This window comes from Plasmodium malariae, assembly GCF_900090045.1.
Source record: "Plasmodium malariae genome assembly, contig: PmUG01_00_27, whole genome shotgun sequence".
NCBI classification, from domain to species: domain Eukaryota; phylum Apicomplexa; class Aconoidasida; order Haemosporida; family Plasmodiidae; genus Plasmodium; species Plasmodium malariae.
This window is the reverse complement of record NW_021638299.1, coordinates 84,667-105,438: the sequence shown is the minus strand read 5'-3', so window position 1 is coordinate 105,438 and position 20,772 is coordinate 84,667. Positions and strand designations below refer to the sequence as shown.

At 23.8% G+C, this 20,772-nt stretch overlaps 3 protein-coding genes across 3 annotated transcripts; all 3 read right to left on the bottom strand.

Moving 5' to 3' along the window:
- Window positions 1-7,199: 7,199 nt before the first annotated feature.
- PmUG01_00051700 (Plasmodium exported protein, unknown function) lies at window positions 7,200-8,436 on the bottom strand (the record flags this gene model as incomplete). The annotated part of the gene is made up of 2 exons (XM_029004233.1): window positions 7,200-7,967; window positions 8,239-8,436. The coding sequence occupies 2 exons, from the start codon at window positions 8,434-8,436 to the stop codon at window positions 7,200-7,202; spliced, it is 966 nt and encodes a 321-aa protein (XP_028859049.1).
- Window positions 8,437-10,689: 2,253 nt separating this feature from the next.
- On the bottom strand, window positions 10,690-12,020 carry PmUG01_00051600 (Plasmodium exported protein (PHIST), unknown function; the record flags this gene model as incomplete). The annotated part of the gene is made up of 2 exons (XM_029004222.1): window positions 10,690-11,607; window positions 11,943-12,020. 2 exons carry the CDS (start codon window positions 12,018-12,020, stop codon window positions 10,690-10,692), a joined length of 996 nt encoding a protein of 331 aa, XP_028859048.1.
- A 4,419-nt stretch (window positions 12,021-16,439) lies between these two features.
- On the bottom strand, window positions 16,440-17,685 carry PmUG01_00051500 (Plasmodium exported protein (PHIST), unknown function; the record flags this gene model as incomplete). The annotated part of the gene is made up of 2 exons (XM_029004211.1): window positions 16,440-17,186; window positions 17,473-17,685. The coding sequence occupies 2 exons, from the start codon at window positions 17,683-17,685 to the stop codon at window positions 16,440-16,442; spliced, it is 960 nt and encodes a 319-aa protein (XP_028859047.1).
- Between the last annotated feature and the right edge of the window lie 3,087 nt (window positions 17,686-20,772).

The following is a 20,772-nucleotide window of genomic DNA, read 5'->3' as shown; positions in this document are numbered from 1 at the left end:
ATGTAACATTCATTGTTTTTAAAAATTTAAGAATTCAAGAATTAAAATTATGTACATAATATATGTATATATATATATGTGAATATTATGTGCATTTATTATTTATTTTCTTTTTTTTTTTATATTGATTTTTCTGTTCGTGATTTATCAATTTAAGTAAATATTTTTTTTTTTTTTTTTTTTATGCACATTCTGTGTATATCCTTATATATACCTTAATGCACGAAAATTAAGTGCAAAAAATGTTTTGTGGGGAAAATTATATATATACATTTTTAGCTAATTAGTGAAATGTTAATTTTTTCCTTAAGTTATTATATGTATATATATATTTAGATAGTTTTTGAAAAAAGCCCCTTTCCATGTATTTATGAACAGGTAAGTCTCGTTTCTTTTAAATATATATGTAAAACTTTTGTTACATATGCTTTAAATTAAACATAATAATTTCTTAGTTGTTAGTGTCTTTTTAGAAAATACATTAATTATGATAGGTTTATTTTTATTATTAAAGTGAAGTTATTTTAACTCATGTAATATTTAAAATTTTCTTTTCTTTTATTATAAATACATGAACCAACCCCGTTGTTCATGATAATTTCCTAAATTTTTAATTGTTCAATGCTTTTGTATTTAATTTTTTTAAAGGGAATTATTAAAGGGAAATAGAAACGTAAAAGTAGTAGTATCTCCCACGGTGATAAGTGTCCTCACGTGATATTTTTATTATTCTTTTGCCTATTTCGACCGTATTTATCCTATTTTGACATTTTTTAATGTTTTTTTTTTTTTTTTTTTTTTTTATTTAAACTTTTATGTAAATTATTGACGTTATTTCTGTTTTTATGTCTATTTTGTTTTTACGTCTATTTCGTTTATATGTCTATTTTGTTTTTGTATCTATCTTGTGTTTTTGTATATATTTGTTTTTACTGCTATCTCTGTATGAAATTCCTTACAAAAAGATTTTACTCCTTTATGTTTATCAATATTTGTACATATCGTAAATAGTACAAATTTACGAGCAAATATTTCTATATTTTATTTTTTCTGTTTTTTTAATTAAATAAATTCTTTTATATTTTGAGCAAAATGTTTTTAAAAAAAGTAGCTAAACGAATGAAATGTTTGCAATAAAAGCTACTAATTGAAATTACAAATGTAAAAATGTGTATGGTAAGAAAAAAATAAAAAAAGAAATTAATAAAAATATAAAAATTATGTAAAATAAAAAATAACTACCGAAGAAAATATAAATATATTATTTCAAAAGATGGAATAATAATTGGGGTAAAATTAAAATCTTTTGGTGATTAACAATTGACTTACTATACAACACAAATAATTGTCAGTTAACAACTATTCAGTCGTAAGGAGTATATTATAAAACACATTATATATTTAACAAAAAAAAAAACAAAAAAAAAAAATGTACAATTGTGCAATTGTACAATAGTACACATATATATGTATATATACACTTATATGAAAGCACACACGTATGTACGATCCATGTATATATAAGTACCACCTACATAATTCCACTCAAATTTTAAAACAAAAATGAAGAAATCAAATGAACATTAAATCTTTCTAAATTGTGGTAATCTTACTGGGGCAATACATTTATACAAGACTTGAATAAACAAAATAGAAAGTGTTCAAATGTTATTTTAATAAATAATACAATGGACAGGTGCCAAAGGCAGATGATGTTAATATGGTGAATGGCTGTTATATTTGTACATCCGTTTAATTATTTGTTTGTATGTGCATACGTATTTATTATGTAAATTTTTCTGAAGCTCGAACAACAAAAATATATAAAATAAAATGAAATAAAATTAATATAAAAAAAAAAAAAATAATAAAAAAAAAAAAAAAAAAAAAATAAAAAAATAAAAAAAAATAATAAAAATAATAAAATAAAAAAATATAATAAAAATAATAAAATAAAATAAAATAAATAAAATAATAAAATAAAATAAAACTAATAAAACAAAAATAATAAAATAAAATAAAACTAATAAAACAAAAATAATAAAATAAAACAAAATAATGTAGTTCTACATGTCAGCACAAACATGTGCTACTACATAATGGTGGGACCCATACATTATTATACCTCTTTAAAATTATCCACATGTAAGAAAGTTTTTCTTATGCCTGATTATGTATGTCTTACATATGGAAGATATTATGCCTTAGAAACTTTTAAACAATTATGTAATATATACTTCCATTTATTCTTCATTATTTTCATATTTTTTTTTTGTGATGCTATTTCAAAAAAGAGAAAGTTAATAAAATCTTCATAATAATGTGAACACTTATCATTGAATTTATATAAAGTTTTATAATCATCTTTTTCTATATGTGTTAAATCTTCTTTTATAATGTAATAAATTTTATACCATATATCAATTTTTTTTTCCTTAGATATATGATATCTTTTTATTAATTTTCCATAATATTCCCTTATTTTTTCCTCCTTATAAAAAATTTTTTCCCGTACATTTTTATATATTGTGTCCCATATATTTTACTTATCACACTAACACCTACAAAACCACACATATTTTTAATTTTTTCATAAACTTCATCTTCTTTTAAATCTTTCATTGCATCTAAATTGTATAAATCAACAAGCCTTTTTTTTATCCTATTTTTTGTTTATACATTTTCCTCTTTCTACTTCATTTTGTTATTATATAACTTCGTACACTTGTTCTCTTTGATCTTTTTTAATTCATTGTAAGTTTCCTTTTCTTTGTTTTTTTTCCTTTTTTATTATCCTTCTTAAAAATATCTTTACACCTTGAAACTAAGATATGAGGTTTTTTCTTTTTCGTCTCAAGCTTAAAATTATCAAAATTTTGGGAATATTTATTTTTTATTATTAAAGCTGAGTGCATATATGGTTCACATGTACATAGATCTTTCTATAATGGTATTTAAAAAGCATGTACGTTGGGAATTAGTTTCATTGTGTAGTTAAACTTTTTACTTGAAGTGAAAGAGGAAAATAAAATAAATTAAGCGATACTACGCGGAAAAATAAATGCATTAACAAAGAAGTTGAAAAGAGGGGAAAAATTATTAAAGAGAAGAATAAAAACATGAAAAATAAGAAAAAACGGGTGAATGAAGAAGTAAAAAAAAAAAAAAAGGATAAAATCATGAACGAATGAACGAATGAACGAATGAACGAATGAACGAATGAACGAATGAACGAATGAACGAATGAACGAATGAACGAATGAACGAATGAACGAATGAACGAATGAACGAATGAACGAGTGCACGAATGAGTAAAAAGTGCGAAAAAAGTACTTATGTGCTCAAAATTTTTCAAGATGATATTATCTGCAACCAAAAAAAAAGCAGAACAATAAGCATAGCATTAAAAGTTCTGTAAAACAAAAAATTTATTATACTTTTCTTCTTATTATTTCGTTTTTTTCCTCCTCTCACAGTTCCTTGATAGTAATATATATCATTTTTCTTACTTCCCAATAGTATATTCTTTAGCGTAGAAAAATTCTGTCTATTGAATATTTTCATAATTATAGTTTTTAAATTAAGAGAAAAAAGGGTAAATCTCTTATGAAAAAAAAAAAAGAAAAAGAAAAAAAAAAACATTACTTGTTAATTCTTTAATATTTAAAATATACCGAAAAAGAAGTTTATAAACACATCAAATTCTCATCTATCCTTTTTAAAAAAAAAATAGAACACATATTCATATATGTCACTATGTACATATTCACATACATAAATATATATGTACATACATATATACTTATACATGTATTAACTTAATTGAATACATGTTAAGAACTCTTCATCTAACGGTACCATCCTTCAGCAACTATTTATTTTAATAACTAAACCATATGGATATTATAAATACTTAATACACTATTAAGAGGTTATCAAGGTCTATATTTCCTTTTTTTTTCATTTTCTTAAGAGTTATATTTGTTCATCTCTTTCATAAAAAATTTCGAAAAAAATATTTTTTCTAAACCATTTTTACTAGTGAGTAATATTATGAAATTACACAGAAAAAAAAAAAAATATATTCATTTTTTATAGTAATAATTATATATACAAAATAATACATAAATGGTTTGACTATTTTTTCATACTTAAAAAAAAAAATATTGAATAAAATGAAGTAATATTAAAGAATAATAAAATGATAAAATTCCGTTCCCCTTCTGCAAATATATCTTTTTTTTTCTTTTTTTTTTTGTTGTACTTAATAAAGTTTTCTCTCACATAAAGTTTATTAGTTTAATCCTTTTAATTTAATGTTATGCTTTACATTTCGGGTAATACATTGTGCATTAGTCTTACTGCAATAAACTACTTCCACTGCATTAATACATGTAAATAAAATAATAATATTAAAAAATAAAATTGCGACTTTATAAATATGTATATATATATTTTTTATTCATTATTTTCTACAAAAAATTATATATATATATATATGTATATGTTTATGTTTATATATTTATTATTTGATAGAAAATATAAATAGATTTATTTTATTATATGTTTACCCTTTAATTCTCCTCATTACAAGGGTACTCTTACGGAGTTAAACGAAACACCCGTATGCTGCTTTTCTTTTTTTTTTTTTTTTTTTTTTTGATAGTTACGTGTGTATGTACAAATACATCTATATATAAGTAAATGACACTAATCCATTTAACATTAGCTTTTTGGAGTATTTAAAATTTGAGGGGGCTCATTTTAGTTCTCTTCATTTTGCCTAATATTAAATTTGATAGCAGTGTTAAGAAAAAACAATTGCTCGAAACAAAAAATGATGGTGGTCATTAATTTGAATACATGTATAATGTAACACATCGTATATTTCTAAAAGGTTACTAGTTGAATTGTGCAAAATAATTATTTTGTCATCGTTAATTTATAATAAAATTATTTAAATACAAATAATATTTATACGAAATGAATATAATTATGGGTACATTTAATAATCAATTCTCTTATATTTTTTTTAATTATTATATGAACAAATTATTTTATTTTCGTATCTGATTAAATAATTAGCTATATATTTGCTAATAAAATGGACAAATCTACAGAAATATGTCAATGGGCAGAGTGAGAGAAGAAAAAAATAAATAAAAAAAAAAAAAATTGTTGTCTCTCGATGCTATATTTAATAACCTTACAAAAAATATATTTTTTTAAAACACTTTTATTTGAAATTTTCCATTTTACTTCGTACTAAATGACATTTTTAATTTTTCATATATGATACCACTTATTATTACTATAAATATATAACTGTCGGTGAAAATGAAACAATTGTTCAACTATCTTTGCATATAAAAAATTGTTATGTCTTTATAATATAGTGGAGCGTTATTTTACTGCCCTTCTTAAATTTTAGACTTTTTTTTTTTTTTTTTTATATTAAAATGCAAAGGTTTAGAGGGGTAAATTTTATGGTAAAAATGACACTCCACGTATTTACGTAAAAATATTTCGTATTATGTATATATGAATATATAAAACGCCAAATCGACTAAAAAATAGAATATTCTAGTGGAACATCATAACTAAATGTGTGAATGCTGTATAAATTTGTATCTCCAATATTAATAAATCTATTTAACAAAGAAATACCTATATAGCGATGCACAAACTGAGAGCAATTGGAGTTGTTGAGTATCTCCCATATATTGTTATTACGTGCTGTGGTGTTATCAACATATTAATATAATATTATCATAATATTGCCAATAATATTATTTGTAAAATATATATATTTGACGATTGACATAGTATACTCGCAATTAAAAAGTACATTTTCCATGTTATGTTTTATGAAAGCATATTCAAATGATATAATAATAAAAAAAAAAAATTATAAAATAATATTCTCTATATATATATGAACCTCACCAAGAAAAAAAAAATTAACAATGTTTAATTTTAAAGTATATAAAAGTCAACAAAGAATTTATTGTATAACATTTATGTACAACATAGAATATACTCTAAATCGATATATAACTATTAACTTATATAATATATCAAAAATTTGACATAAATTTTCTATCTGCTTAAATGTATTCAAAATTATTACATATATAAGTAGAAAAAATTTTTTAAGTAAAAAGCTCATACAAAAAATTTATGCACGTTCATGTTGTATATATGTATGTATGTACAAATTAACTCCATTTAAGACATATCAACGTGGTGTCCCTCTTTATTTTATATATTATACATGTTTATTTTTTTTTTTTTGTATATAGTGCACTTGCAAATTTTCTTTGTACATGTCTACCTTTTACATAAGTTAAAAAAAAAATGTAACATATGTACATATATATATATATATATATATATATATATATATATATATACATACAAAGATTCAATTTTTTAATCAACACACAAAAATATGAATATATTGTCGTCATGTTAAATTATGACAAAAAACAAGTAGAGAATTTGCATTGGAGCATTTAAAATGCCAATGTAGTTAATAGGCTATAAATAGTTTAATATGCACATGTTTGTACATATATATATATATATATATACACGTACGTAAGTACGTGCTTGCGGGGGGTTACCAACTTTTGCATGAACAATGTAAGTAAAGTGAGTACGGGATAAGTTAAACTTTCTACCTGCTGCACTACACTTCACAGAAATAAAAAAAAAATAATAATAAAATAATAATAATATAATAATAAAATAAAAATAAAATAATAATAAAATAATAATAAAATAAAATTAAATAAAATTAAATAAAATAAAACTAAACAAAATAAAACTAAACAAAATAAAACTAAGCAAAAAGAAAAGCGAATTACTGAAAATTATTCTTTTAATTTAATGAACGCGTCCACTGTACAGCCTTGTGAGGGAGTTAAATATTTATGTTAACCCTTCTTAACTAGAGCATTTTTATAGTCCCATATAGCACAAATTAGTTTTAGTACTGGAACATATATTACGTGTTTAACTTCGGAAAATATTTCTTCAGGTAATTTTATTTCTTTGCTTGGTTCAGGTTATACGAAAGTTTTATCTATACAGGGAGCTACAACGCGCGCACATGTATTTATGTGCGTATATGTTCAAGTATAGGTGTTCTTTCTCTTTTTCTTTCCACTTCGCTTTTTTTCCATGGGGGAGTGAATTCACATTCCTGCACGTACCTTCCTGAACTGCGTAATATCATTCCAAAATCGCTTTGACTTTTTAGTTAACATAATATTCCAAAAATTCTTCATTTTATTCCTATTTATACACCATATTTTTTTTGTTTCAAAAATAAAACTAATAAATTTCGCACGATCAACTGCTCCGTTTTTAAGGAGATCATAAAAATTCTTGCGAAGCTTTTTTTCTTTTTCCAAAAATTTGTAAGTCATCTTTTTGCAGGCTTTCATATATTCTTCATTTTTCATTTTATTTGGTACACCATATATAGATGCTAAATATTCACAATACGTTCTAATAGCCTGCTGCATTTTGATATACACTTTTTTTTCATTGTTATGTACATAATTCCATATAGTATACATTTCCTTAACACTTACCAAATCTCCTAAATTATTTATTTTTTCTCCAATTTCTTCTTCTGTTAACTTCTCAGCTTCGTCAGAACCTCTATAACCGAATGGAATTCTTTTTAAATTACTTGTCGATTTATTCGTTTTAAATATTTTACTACCATTTTCGTTTATCTTTTTACTATCCATAGGAGTACATATCTTGTCCTTTTCATTATCATCACCTTTAATATTTTTTGATTCAAGATATTTGAATATTCCTTTATGTTTTACATCCTCCTTAATTCTTGTACATAGCCGATTTATTTTCCTTATACAATTTGATAATTTCCTTGAGCCTCTTTTATTTCCTTCTAATTTGGTGCATACACAACTTTCGTATATATGTTTGTTCTGCAGTCATAGGTAAAAATTAAGGAAACAAACAGAAATTTTTTTTTTTTTTTTTTAAATAGTAAACGTTTTAATTTAAACTTACAAAAGGGGTGAAGAAATAAAGGAAGAAAAAAAAGAACAAAAAATGGGAGAAAAAAAGAACAAAAAATGGGAGAAAAAAAGAACAAAAAATGGGAGAAAAAATGAACAAAAAATGGGAGAAAAAAGAGTGTTATGCCAAGAGACACACGTACATTTGTGTAGACTAATTCTTTCAAATTTATCTCACTTGTAGTATAAAAAACAGAAGAACAAAGAGCACTTCACTCAACTTTAGATGTATAAACTTATTTCTAATACTCTTTTTAATAATTTTTTTTCCTTTTCCTCTTTCTAAAGAAGATGTAAAATTATTTTTGCTAATTTTCTTATTAGACTGTATAAATTCTTTTCGCAATAGAGAAAAGTTTTTGTAACAAAATATCATATTGAATTCTTATATGTTTGAGATAAAAAAAAGGAAAAAAATAGTAAATGCCATTAATAGGAAAAAAAAAAAAAAAAATCAATGCCATTAACTCCTATACATCTTATAAAGAGGAAAAATAAATTAACAAATAAATAAATATATAAACTTATAAACATATAAACTTATAAACATATATACATATGGTCATATAACCATATAACCATATAACCATATAACCATATAAACTTGTAAATATTTACTACTGCCACTAAATTACTACGTATATCACTGAAAAAAGCGACACAAAAAATTAATATTTATGCAAAAAAAAAAAAAAAAATGGAATTATCACTTAAATATAGACTAAAGCCTATAGTGTTACATTTTCTACATAACATGACAATCAAATATGTAAGTTTTGCCAGTAACATAATCCTGAACAGTTCTATTCTATTATGTTCTATTGTGCTCTATTTTATTCTAATATGTTCTATTGTGCTCTATTTTATTTTATTCTATTCGTTTTTTTTTTTTTTTTTTTTTTTAAATATCAAAATAATAAAATTTTCTTATATATTTAAAAAAAAAAAATAATAATTTAATAGAACAAAAATTTTAACTTCTATGCAAATGGCGAAATTTTTATGCCTTTTTTTTTTTTTTTTTTTTTAAATTCAAAATAATTTTGCCCAAACAAATTCAAATATAAGGTAGCCGTGTACTAATGAACACGAAAATTTTGTAGCACCAACAGTTAACATTTTCGTAAAAATAATTATGTATATACTTACTACATTTTACAAAATTTTTTGTTTTTTTAGTATTAATGTAACAGTGAAAATAATAATATCATGATAATAAGGTTAATTCGTAAGTGACGTAACATAACGATGAACAAATAATAAATTTTTATGTTGAAAAAAAATTATTGTACAAGTAGTTGCAACAGAGAATAGGATGAAAGTTTCAAAAAAAAATAAATTTATATCTTTTTGCTTTGCTTTTTATTACTCTAGTTTGGGGCTGAAATTTTTTATTATGTTTTCAATTTTTATTGTACATAAAAAGAATAAAAAAAAATGTGTTACCTTTTTTTTTTTTTTAATATACTAAATTTGATAAGCCTTGCCAAATTTTTTTGGTCTTAAATTTTTTTTTTTTAACATGCCTCTTTAAAATTTTTTATTTTCCGTTGTTTTATATAGTGTGCCCTTTTTATTTTAAAAAAAATGTACTCTAATTTATTAAAAAGGAAGAAAATGAAAATAGAGAAGAACAAAACAGGTAAACGTAAAACAAATAATAACAAAACAGGTAAGAACAAAAGAGATAAGAATAGAACAGAGTAGAATAAAACTCAAAGGCATAAAATAAAATAAAATAAAATAAAACGATGACTATTACTTACAATCATTCGTCAAAATTTGTATTTGACGTTCTATCCCAACTCTAACTTTTACCTTAAAACAGATTACACTATAAAACGATGTATAAATCATTACACAATTTATTAAAAGAACGTTTTACAAAAACAGTCCATCATTGTATGGACAGCTTTCTTCACTTTTGTCCAAAGAACTAGGAATATCATACACACATCTCTCCCTATACATGAAATTTATGTCATAACATATTTTTCCACTCCATCATTCCAAGTAAAAAATACTATAGCGACCGCCTCTTGTCAAATGTAAGCACAGTTTTGTAAAAATATTGTGCGGTAAAAATATGAATGTAAAATAGAAAAATTATACCATCGTAAGAATAAATATATCCACAAGAATAATCGAAAAAAAAAAAAAAAAAATTACAACAAAATGGGACAAAGCAAAATTTATATAACTAGATGAAACAAAAAAAAAAAAAAAAAAAAAAAAAAAAAAAAAAAAAATCAAATAAAATAAAATAAAATAAAAATAAATAGTTCACATAAAAAAGACAACTCCTATAGAAATAACATTGCAACTTACACATGGCTATACGTTATGCTCATTTTTCCTCATATTTTAAAGACCATATGAGCTTATAAACCTTTCCATCTCGAAACGTAAGCAATAATTCATAAACAGTAGGAACAACTCGGTAAGCTTCCAATATAATAAGTATAAGATGATTTACACGAATGATAACACAGCATGCAATCCAATGATTAATTGCACAATTTATGTACATTTCTATATATATGTCTTTCTCACTTATCCGTTAAGTTAACTTTCCAGCATGTACTTACTCATACCCACCTACCAAAATGGACTAATTTATCATCCTTACTTAACAAATGCGCCTAGTTTTCAACCCCATTTGCTTACACCTCTCTTGATAGGCCTCAAAATTTTTATTTATTTTATCCTTCCAGTAATTATACATTATCATTCTGAATTTGATATGTGTTACTCTGTATTTATTTATAAACTCCATAAACCTCCAGCGCTCAGCTCTACCATCTTCTAAGTAAATATACACAATTTTACAAAAGTTTTTATCGTAACGTAAAAATATACGTGACATGTATTCCGTAATTTTCAACCATATACGCCTCTCAACATCCTTCGGAATATCACATACAAAAGCTAAACATTTATAATATTTCATCAACTTTTTCCTCATTTTATAATATTTCTTTTTCTCATGCTTATGGACATAATTCCATATAATAGACATCTCCCCTTCATCAGCATATTCACCTAGATTTTTTATCCTTTTTGCTATATACTTCTCCAACAAATGTAAAATTAAATGATCATTTTTACGTCCAAATGAGTTTTTTCTCCTACTACCAGTGTTCTTACATGCCATTTTAAAGTATTTATTATATGGTACATCATACACCCTCGAAGCACCATCAAATGTCATATAATTTCTGTTATCGTAGTAGCTAGGGTATACATGTTGTTCTTTACTAAATAATAATTCATCAACATTGTTATTGTTACCATCATCACCTTTATTGCCATCATCGCCATTGTTACCATCATCACCTTTATTGCCATCATCACCTTTATTGACATTATCACCTTTATTGCCATCATCAACCTGGTCTTCATCCTTGTCATCATTCTCATTCTCATCCTCGGAAGAGCTTATTTGTAATTCATAGAATTTCAAGGGGTTGTAATGGGCTAAATTCCTTGAGCATACATCGCTGTGATATGACTTTACAGCTACAATATGATCATTTATATGTTTAATCTATAGAGGGGTATGAAAATTATGGAAAAACAGTTTTCTTTTTTTTCTATTTTTTCTCTATTTTTTTCTCTATTTTTTTCTCTATTTTTTTCTCTATTTTTTTCTCTATTTTTTCTCTATTTTTTTCTCTATTTTTTTCTCTAATATTTTCTCTATTTTTTTCTCTAATATTTTCTCTATTTTTTTCTCTATTTCTTTCTCTAATATTTTCTCTATTTTTTTCTCTATTTTTTCCCCCTCATTCGTGCTATTATAAACACACTGTAATTTAATGGAAAAAAAGAAAATAAGGAAACTACGTTGCAGGAATGAACTTTTTCATTTTATCTTCTTACTTGTAGTAAAAAAAATAATAAAACTTGACATAATAATGTATAATTAAAAGGTCTTGAAAAGAAAAAATTTCTCATCATACTTTTCTTAGCCTTCGTAAAATTTATTTCCTATTCCTGAAGTAGTTGAAAAGTAAAACTTTTTTTTTTTTTTTTAGTTTTCTTGTGTTCTTCGCAACTAGGAAATTTGTAACACAAAAATAAATTTATTATCACAATCATTAAAATTTTACTCCTTAAATTTTCAAAATGACAAAAAAAAAAAAAATTAAATTAATTTATTTTACAAATTAAATTAATTAAATTCTGTGTATCAACGAAAAAAAGAAAAAAAAATTTACGAAAGAGTTTCACTCATATGTATATATATATATATGTACATTTTTAAACATGCAATTACTGCAAATAAAATAATGCAAGGGCGCATAGATACATGATGGTATTAACCTTCAAAATTTACGTGTACTTTTACATAACTAACGCGAAGTTTATATCTTTTTTAGAACAGTTCCCCTTCATTTTTTTCAGTTAAATTAGAAATACAAACTTTTATTTTCTTTTTATTTCAAATAGAGTAGGGACTTTTTCATTGATACACATACATAGTTTATTACGTGAATACTTACGTAAAAACTTAAATGCATAAATACTTACACACATACAAACATATTTTATGATGAACATTTCAACCCTTTAAAAAGGCCGACAATTTACATAAAACCTTGAAACTTATATTTTCTTTTTATAATTAAAAACAAGAAAAAAAAAAAAAAAAAAGAGAATCAAGCAAACTAATAAATAAAATGACCTTACATATTTCAGTGTAAAAATGTGTCTTAACTTTGGAATATTTTATTATCATAAAAAAAAATAAACACTCTTAAAAATCTTCATTTTTTTTTTTTTTTTTTTATATGTTTTCAATTTTATATATATTCTCTTTTATGTAAATATAGTGCACAATAAGCAAAATAATTACAAATTTGTCATCAATGTGCCATCATCAATATTTTTGATTTAACAAAATTTCGTTAGCCTTGCAAAATCTTTACTCTTTGTCTACATTCCTAAAGTAACGGGTCTGAAATTTTTAATTTTCTTTTGTTCATTTTGACTTGCTTTTTTAATTTAAAAAATTTACTCAAACTAGTTAAAAAATAGTGAAGCGGAAATGAATAAAATGGAAGAGATGTAAAACAAAGCAAACCAAATTAAAGCAAAATAAATCAAAGCGAACTGAAACAAAACAAAATAAAACAAAACAAAATGAAGCAAAACAAAATAAAGCAAAACAAAATGAAGCAAAACAAAATGAAGCAAAACAAAATGAAGCAAAACAAAATGAAGCAAAACAAAATGAAGCAAAACAAAATGAAGCAAAACAAAATGAAGCAAAACAAAATAAAACAAAAATAAATCTAAATAAAATACATTAAAACAAAATATAGTAAAATACAACAAAATAAAATAAAACAACAGAAGGCAACTCAGGACAAAACAACGAAAAAATTATTTACAAAGATACGTCATATTTTTCTTTCATTGTCATTCCGCTTATATTTTTACCTTAAAATAGGTTATACTATGAAGTGTTATGCAACGAATTACTTATTATATTAAGAAAATAAAACAAAAAAACAAAACAAACACTGTTTATAAAAGAAGTCAATTATTTTATGGAAAACTTTCGTTTTTACACAATGTACAGAGATATAGCTAATACACCTCCCCCAAACACTCCTTAGTTCCTACAGGTTTTGTCATAACATACTTTTTAGTTATCATCTTCAGGTAAACTAAGCAAAATATAGTTACAATGCTGGGAAAAATGCCGTGATATAAAGAAACAAATTCATATAGGAAAAATTATACCATCGTAAAAAAATAATTGTATTCATATTAGCTTACATTTCCAGAAATAAAAAAATATAAATAAAAATAGCACAATGTACCATATGTAATCAAATGTGGCAAACTGAAATAAACTAAAGATAAAACATCAATTTCACAAATCTCCTAGAAAGAACTATGTCGTAAGGGTAACACCAAGACTGACTGGTGTGCACGCAAAATTCATCTACCCATATATATTTTTTGGAAAACCATATTTAGCATACTCATTTTTTTCGAAACATAAGCGAATATGCACGCAAAGAGTTAATAAAAGGGTACGACCTGTATATACAGGCTTAACCTTTTATATAAGATTATTTCCCTTGAATAATTGTGTATTTTCAGACTTACTAATTACATGCAATGATATATAAAAATATATATCACATATAATTTAGATAAGCGTACTTTTTGTTTTACCAGAAATAACAAATTATTCTAGTACATAGAATAATTTGAATAGATAATATATATGTATTATATATGTATATACATATGTACATATATATTTATATGTATATGTATATTATTATATATATATTCTAAGTGAAACCGAGAGAAAAAGGAGGCAATATCATCATTTTAATTAAAATGAAGAATATAATTTCCTACTTTGCAATTCACGTTTTATTTTTCATTTTACCCATATCTTTCAAACGAGTAAATCGTATTTTTTGGTAAAGGAAAAAAAACTAAAAATGAACATATCTTTTCAGTATCATCCTATCATGATCCTCCAAAAAAAAAAAAAATAAATAATAAAATAAATAAATAATGCACACATTTATGCATACACTTATACATACACTTGAGTCCCCACATTTGCGCGTACTTATATAAATTTAAAACAGAAAACATGCGCTAATATTGGGAGAAGAAGCGCTGAATGCAGTTAAATGCCATAAAAATGAGTTTTCCTTTTTTTCTTTTCTTATTTATTTTTCGCTCGACACGTATGGACACACATATGTCTATATACATATGTACATTTCTATTTATTCCTGAAATCACAATTTCATATAGTACCTCAAACGATCTTAGTTAATGTTCTCTTATCACTTTAGTAACACAGGTATAATTTTTTGGGTCAGTCGAGGGGTTGTGTGAACACTCCATTTTGCATTCATATATTTCATTATCAAAATATTTGGCTCACAAAGTGTCCAATGAGCGGGAATATATACGTATATGTATATATGGTATGTATATGTGTACATGCGTATATCTATTCATGCATAATACCACATTAAAACATTCGATAATGAGGTGCCTTTCCTATGGGTTCACCTTTACAAGTTACACCATGTAGTCATATGCTTATTTCCTATTTACACATTATTCGAGCTAAAAAATTTTTCAGCTGATAACTTAAGTCGTCTATATATGTAGAAAAACCTGTAGCTCTCTTCAAGCAAGTCATAATTTATGTGTTTCCCCCAATTAGCAAGTTTACTGCTTCTTAAAATGAAAATAAATAATACCTTTTCAAAATTCTTTCTTTTCACAAATGAATGGTTATTCTACATGATTTCGCTAAATCTGTTATTTGAAAATACAACTGCACATGCTCAACTTTTATATCGTTTTATAAGCCTATTTTTCTTACATTAAAAACATCTAAAGAACCTAAAATTGCAGATTTTCAATTCCCCCCCCCTTTCCCACATACAAAAACACACCTTAACATTGTTTATACAGTAAAAAACAGTGATAGTATATTTTGTATCACTTCAACAGTTTACGCATTAATTTATAAGAAGTGTTAAAAAGGAACAATAAATGTCTGTTATGTTTTACGTCAGTTAAAGCAAAAGATTAAAATGTAGCTTAAACGAAAATTTGAAAATGATGCGGAGCGACATAACCAGCTAAAGCAAATTATATATCCTTATATATTAGCATTTATTCCTATAATTGGGTCATATATATATAGATATAGATATAGATATATATGTTGGAGGTCCAAACATTTTTACAAATATTGCAAAAAAAAAAAAGTGGTAAAGAAATTTTTTTTTTCTTAATTTCTGTTACACAGTATAGAGAAGTTAAAATCAGGAAAATAAACACACAAACAAATGAACAAACAAACAAACAAACAAACAAACAAACAAACAAACAAACAAACAAACAAACAAACAAACAAACAAACAAATAAACAAAAAAAAAATTAAGCCTTTCATTTATGACTATGTTAATAGGCAACATGCATTCATGCACATATGTACCATATATGTTGGTATGCATATATAGTACCCCTACACGTATGCATTGTACCCCGGGTTACATATCAGCGTCCTTGCCACTACAGGCTCAGTTGTATAACTTCAAATCTTAATAATTCTTTTAGTGTTCTAAATGGAAAAAAATAACTAAAGGGGTACTACTCAAATTCATTCTTCTTATTGTCACTTAAATATACATACAAGCATGTACATATATGTACAAATACAAGCATATATATATGTACAAATACAAGCATATATATATGTACAAATACAAGCATATATATATGTACATACATACGTACGTACGAACAAATGTATACATCCATATGCACATGAACACCCCAATGCATTCTCCCTTGTCTCACCTGGTAACTGCATGTTAGTAGCAATTGAACTCCGAATTTATCATCTCCATACATACACTATTAATGCCCCTCCTAAAATTCCTCCATTCGAGTTTCATATCATTTATAAATTGAACAAATACTTTAGTCTGACAAGGACCATTTTGAAGGAAATCATAAAATTCCTTATAGAATTCTCGTTCTTTATAGAAAAGTTCATCTTTCATAAAATAATAAACTTTTGTCCATTCTTCAGTTTTTACTTTTCTTGGTATATTAGTAATAGTTGCTAAATCTTCACAATATTGTATTATGTTTTTCTGCATGTTAATATATTTTATTCTCTCAAAACCATTAGTATAATTCCATAATACAAACATATCTTTAACATCTACATATTCGCCTAAACTTATTATTCTTTTATTTACATCATCTTCTGTTAGCTCACTAAGATATTCTAAATTATCTACATCGTAATGTTCATAATCACAATTATTTATAATTTTTTTTTTTTGTTTTTCATTTTTTCTAACAGTTTCATAATTCGGTGTATCTTCAAACGTTTCACTAAGATTATTATTTATATAATTTAATGGCACATAGTAATTTTTATGTTCTTTTAATTCTAACTTATTATTTAACACTATGTCCTCCTCTTCTTCTAAGTTACCATTTTCGTTATCCACAGTTTTTCCAAAAAATCTATCAGACAGTTTCCTTGAACCAATGAAATTGCTAAACGCTGCTTTGAAACTTTCAGTGCTTTCCTTGAAATCTTTATCCTGTAATGCGCAGATGTGGATGTTTATGAGGGAGGAACCAACAAAAAAAAAGGAAATAAAACAATTAAAAAAATTAAAAAATTAACAATACACAGTGCACAACTCACAACTTACAACTTACAACTCACACCTTACAACTCACAACTCACACCTTACAACTCACAACTCATAACTCACACCTTACAACTAACTAATAATAATTTACTCAAAGATAGACGCACAAAACGCGAACATCGTTGTGGTGCAACATAAGTATGCTCTATCCTTTTACCCTTTTCTATATTACCTGTTGTTCTAAACGAAATAATAACCCAAAAAGCAATATGTTAAAAATAGATAGAAATACTAAATTATTACTCATATTCCTTTTATTAACCTTTTTTTTTTTACTCTCCTCTAAAGTGCTTGCAAAAGAGTTTTTTCTAATCATACTATTTAACGTTACAGGTATCTTTAGAAAAAGAAACCTCGTTCTTCTATCACTACAATATGATGACATTATTTTAAAAACTTTTACTTTTTTCACAAAAAAAAAAAAAAAAAAAAAAAAAAAATTATTTTAATAAATAGGTTGATGCATTATTTTATTGTTAAGTTTTTTATTTTTTTTTTAATTCATCTTAAAAATAACAAGAAAAGGGGCGATTTATTCAAGCTATTATATAGTATATAATATATATTTAAGATTATTGATACATATATATATATATATTTCTACATTTACAATAATCAAATAACAGGGGTGTTGTTTTAAAAATTTTTTAACAATTATAATCAAAATAATTAAGTTAAAATGCCCTCCTTAGGAGGAAAAAAAAAACATAAAAAATATTAATCCAAAAAAAAAGGTTCATAAGAATTTAATTATTATCACTAAAATTATTAGCCAAAAGTTGTGCCTAAAAAAACAAAAATAGAACAAAAATGACCATCAAGTGTTTATTAAAAATTTTGAGATATGCATTGTTATATATATACGCAATTATATATAGTTATAAACATAAACATAAACATAAATATACATATAAATATATACTACATATATATGTATATATAAAATAAAAAAAAAATTAAAAAAAAAAATCCTTTTCTTCAAGTTTTTTTTTAGAATAATTATATATATATTTTTTTTTAATTTAAGATAAAACTATGAAAAAGTTAAATGAACCTTAAATCTAAATAAAAAACATCATTTTTATAGGACCATCATAAATTAGTAAACTGTATTTATTAAAAGAATAATATTAATGCTTGAATTGTTTTGTAGAACAACAATATTCTTTATTTTTATTCTTCCATTCTACAGCGTATATTTTTATACATAATGAATGATTTAACAATTATAAATACTTACTGTTTTGTTGTCGCTTTATACATATATAAATATACACATTTATCATAATTTCAAAAACAAGTATTTAAAAAAAAAATGAAATAAATTAAAAAAAAATTTTTTTTTCTAGTTTAAACTAATCAAAATTATATATCTTCATTCAACCTTAAAAAATAAAATAACAAAATGTGAAGGGCTCTTACTGTTAAATTTTTAAAAATTAAAGAGCCGTTAGATAAACGTATATTCATAAAACTAAGTTTCACGGACTATTTAATTTCACTGTATAAAATAAAAAATTAACTACGAAGTTACATGAACTACAAAATGCCTATATATATGCACATATTTGTACGTATACCCATATACTCTCACACATAAATTTTATATATATAAATATATATGCATGTATATACTTAATGCTTATATATATGTTTTTCTCCCTTTTCTGCTAATAAGTTGTATTATTTTCTTGGGTGTTACTAATATTTACGTAAAGCAAAATTTTCATACTATTTTTCCAATATTACAAAAAAATATGGCTAGCGACGTTAACGAAATTTTTTAACATTTTTATATAGTTACAAATCTATGTATTTTTTTCCCAATTCGATGAAAATTCCTGCTTATTTTATTATATTTTTTGCATATATTTTTTTTTTTTTTTTTTATTTTAAAATCTTTTTGTAAGAGCTTCTTTACAATAAAAAGTTATTATCCTGAGTGCAGTTTAATAAATTTTTTTTTTTTTTCTAGCTTTTATTTAATTTTTAAACTAATAAGTGATTACGTATTACATATATATATATATATATACATACGGTTATCGTTAATTCTGCTTGGTCAAACTATATTATTATGTATCTTAGCTTTATAAAAAGCATACTAAAAATTATAATAGTAAATACATGTGTGTGGGTGTATATATACACACGAAAATAACGAAGCTGTACAATATAGTGCGTTGCATTCTTAAATAAGTGAATGCAACATACAAAATAATACACTTAAAAAAAGTAGAAGTTTTCCTTTATTACACAATTCATAAAAAATTGTATATTTATCGTGCAATATTTTTTGAAATATTTGGAAGCACCATAAAAATATTGTGCAAGATAAAATAAAATAATAAAATTAATTAAAATAAAATGAATAAATAAATTAATATAAAACGAAAAAGAAGTCATGAATGACTACAACTTCAAGTTATGTTTTTACAAATACCTTTGTTGTTTGTAAGCCACTGTGAATTGTGTATTCCGGCTACGAAAAAGTAAAAATATTTGAACTCTTAATGTATATAACTCTTCTAAATTAAAAAAAAATTATGTATATATACATACATACATATAAATATATATACATTCATACAAGCAAACCTTCATATAAATTTTAAGCATAACAATGTGCTTATCATGAAAAGGATTTATACCGCTATTTTATTTTAATTTTTTTTTTAGAACAATTCTACTTCCTCCCCATTCAAATATCCCCATGAAAAAAAAATAACAAACCTTAGCACATAACATTTCTCTACTAAACAAATAAAAAGTATTGGAAAATATTTTTAAATTTTCTGGGATAACCTTTTTATTCTGTTACTCTTATTTTTTTTTTTTTTTTTTTTATTTATAATTAAAAATTCATGAAGAAAATATTGGTAGTTACACTTTTGCAAGATTGATATAAATGTACAATAAAATTTGCAACAAAAAATTATCACCAAAATAAGTTAATAACATATATTTAAATTATTTTAACTATTTTATTCAGAAATATTTTGCATTATTTATTACTATTTTTTTTTTTTTGAATAGCAACAGTTTTATAAACAAAGGTTGTATAATTTTATCTTAATATTTCATATTAGTTTTTTTATATCGATAGTGCCTGAATATACTACTATAAAAAGCCATTTTTTTCAGAATGAATTAGCAAATCAGTTGTAATAAATTCAGTATTTCTTTCTTCATCCCTTTTTACATTTTATAATATTATATTTTGTTAAATACATAGGTGTCATGTACCATTTTTTTGTATCATAAAATAGTGAGAGTTTGTAACACATGTGTAATTCCTTGTCCTAATTAAAAATTTTTTTTTTTTTTTTTTTTTTAACAGGTAGTGATAATATATAACTGTTTTTTTATTCTGATAAACCATATACTAGTTTTATTTTGTTTTACTTTATATTTATTTTTAATTTTTTCATATTCTTCCTTCTTATTAATAACCCTCATTTTTAAATCAAAA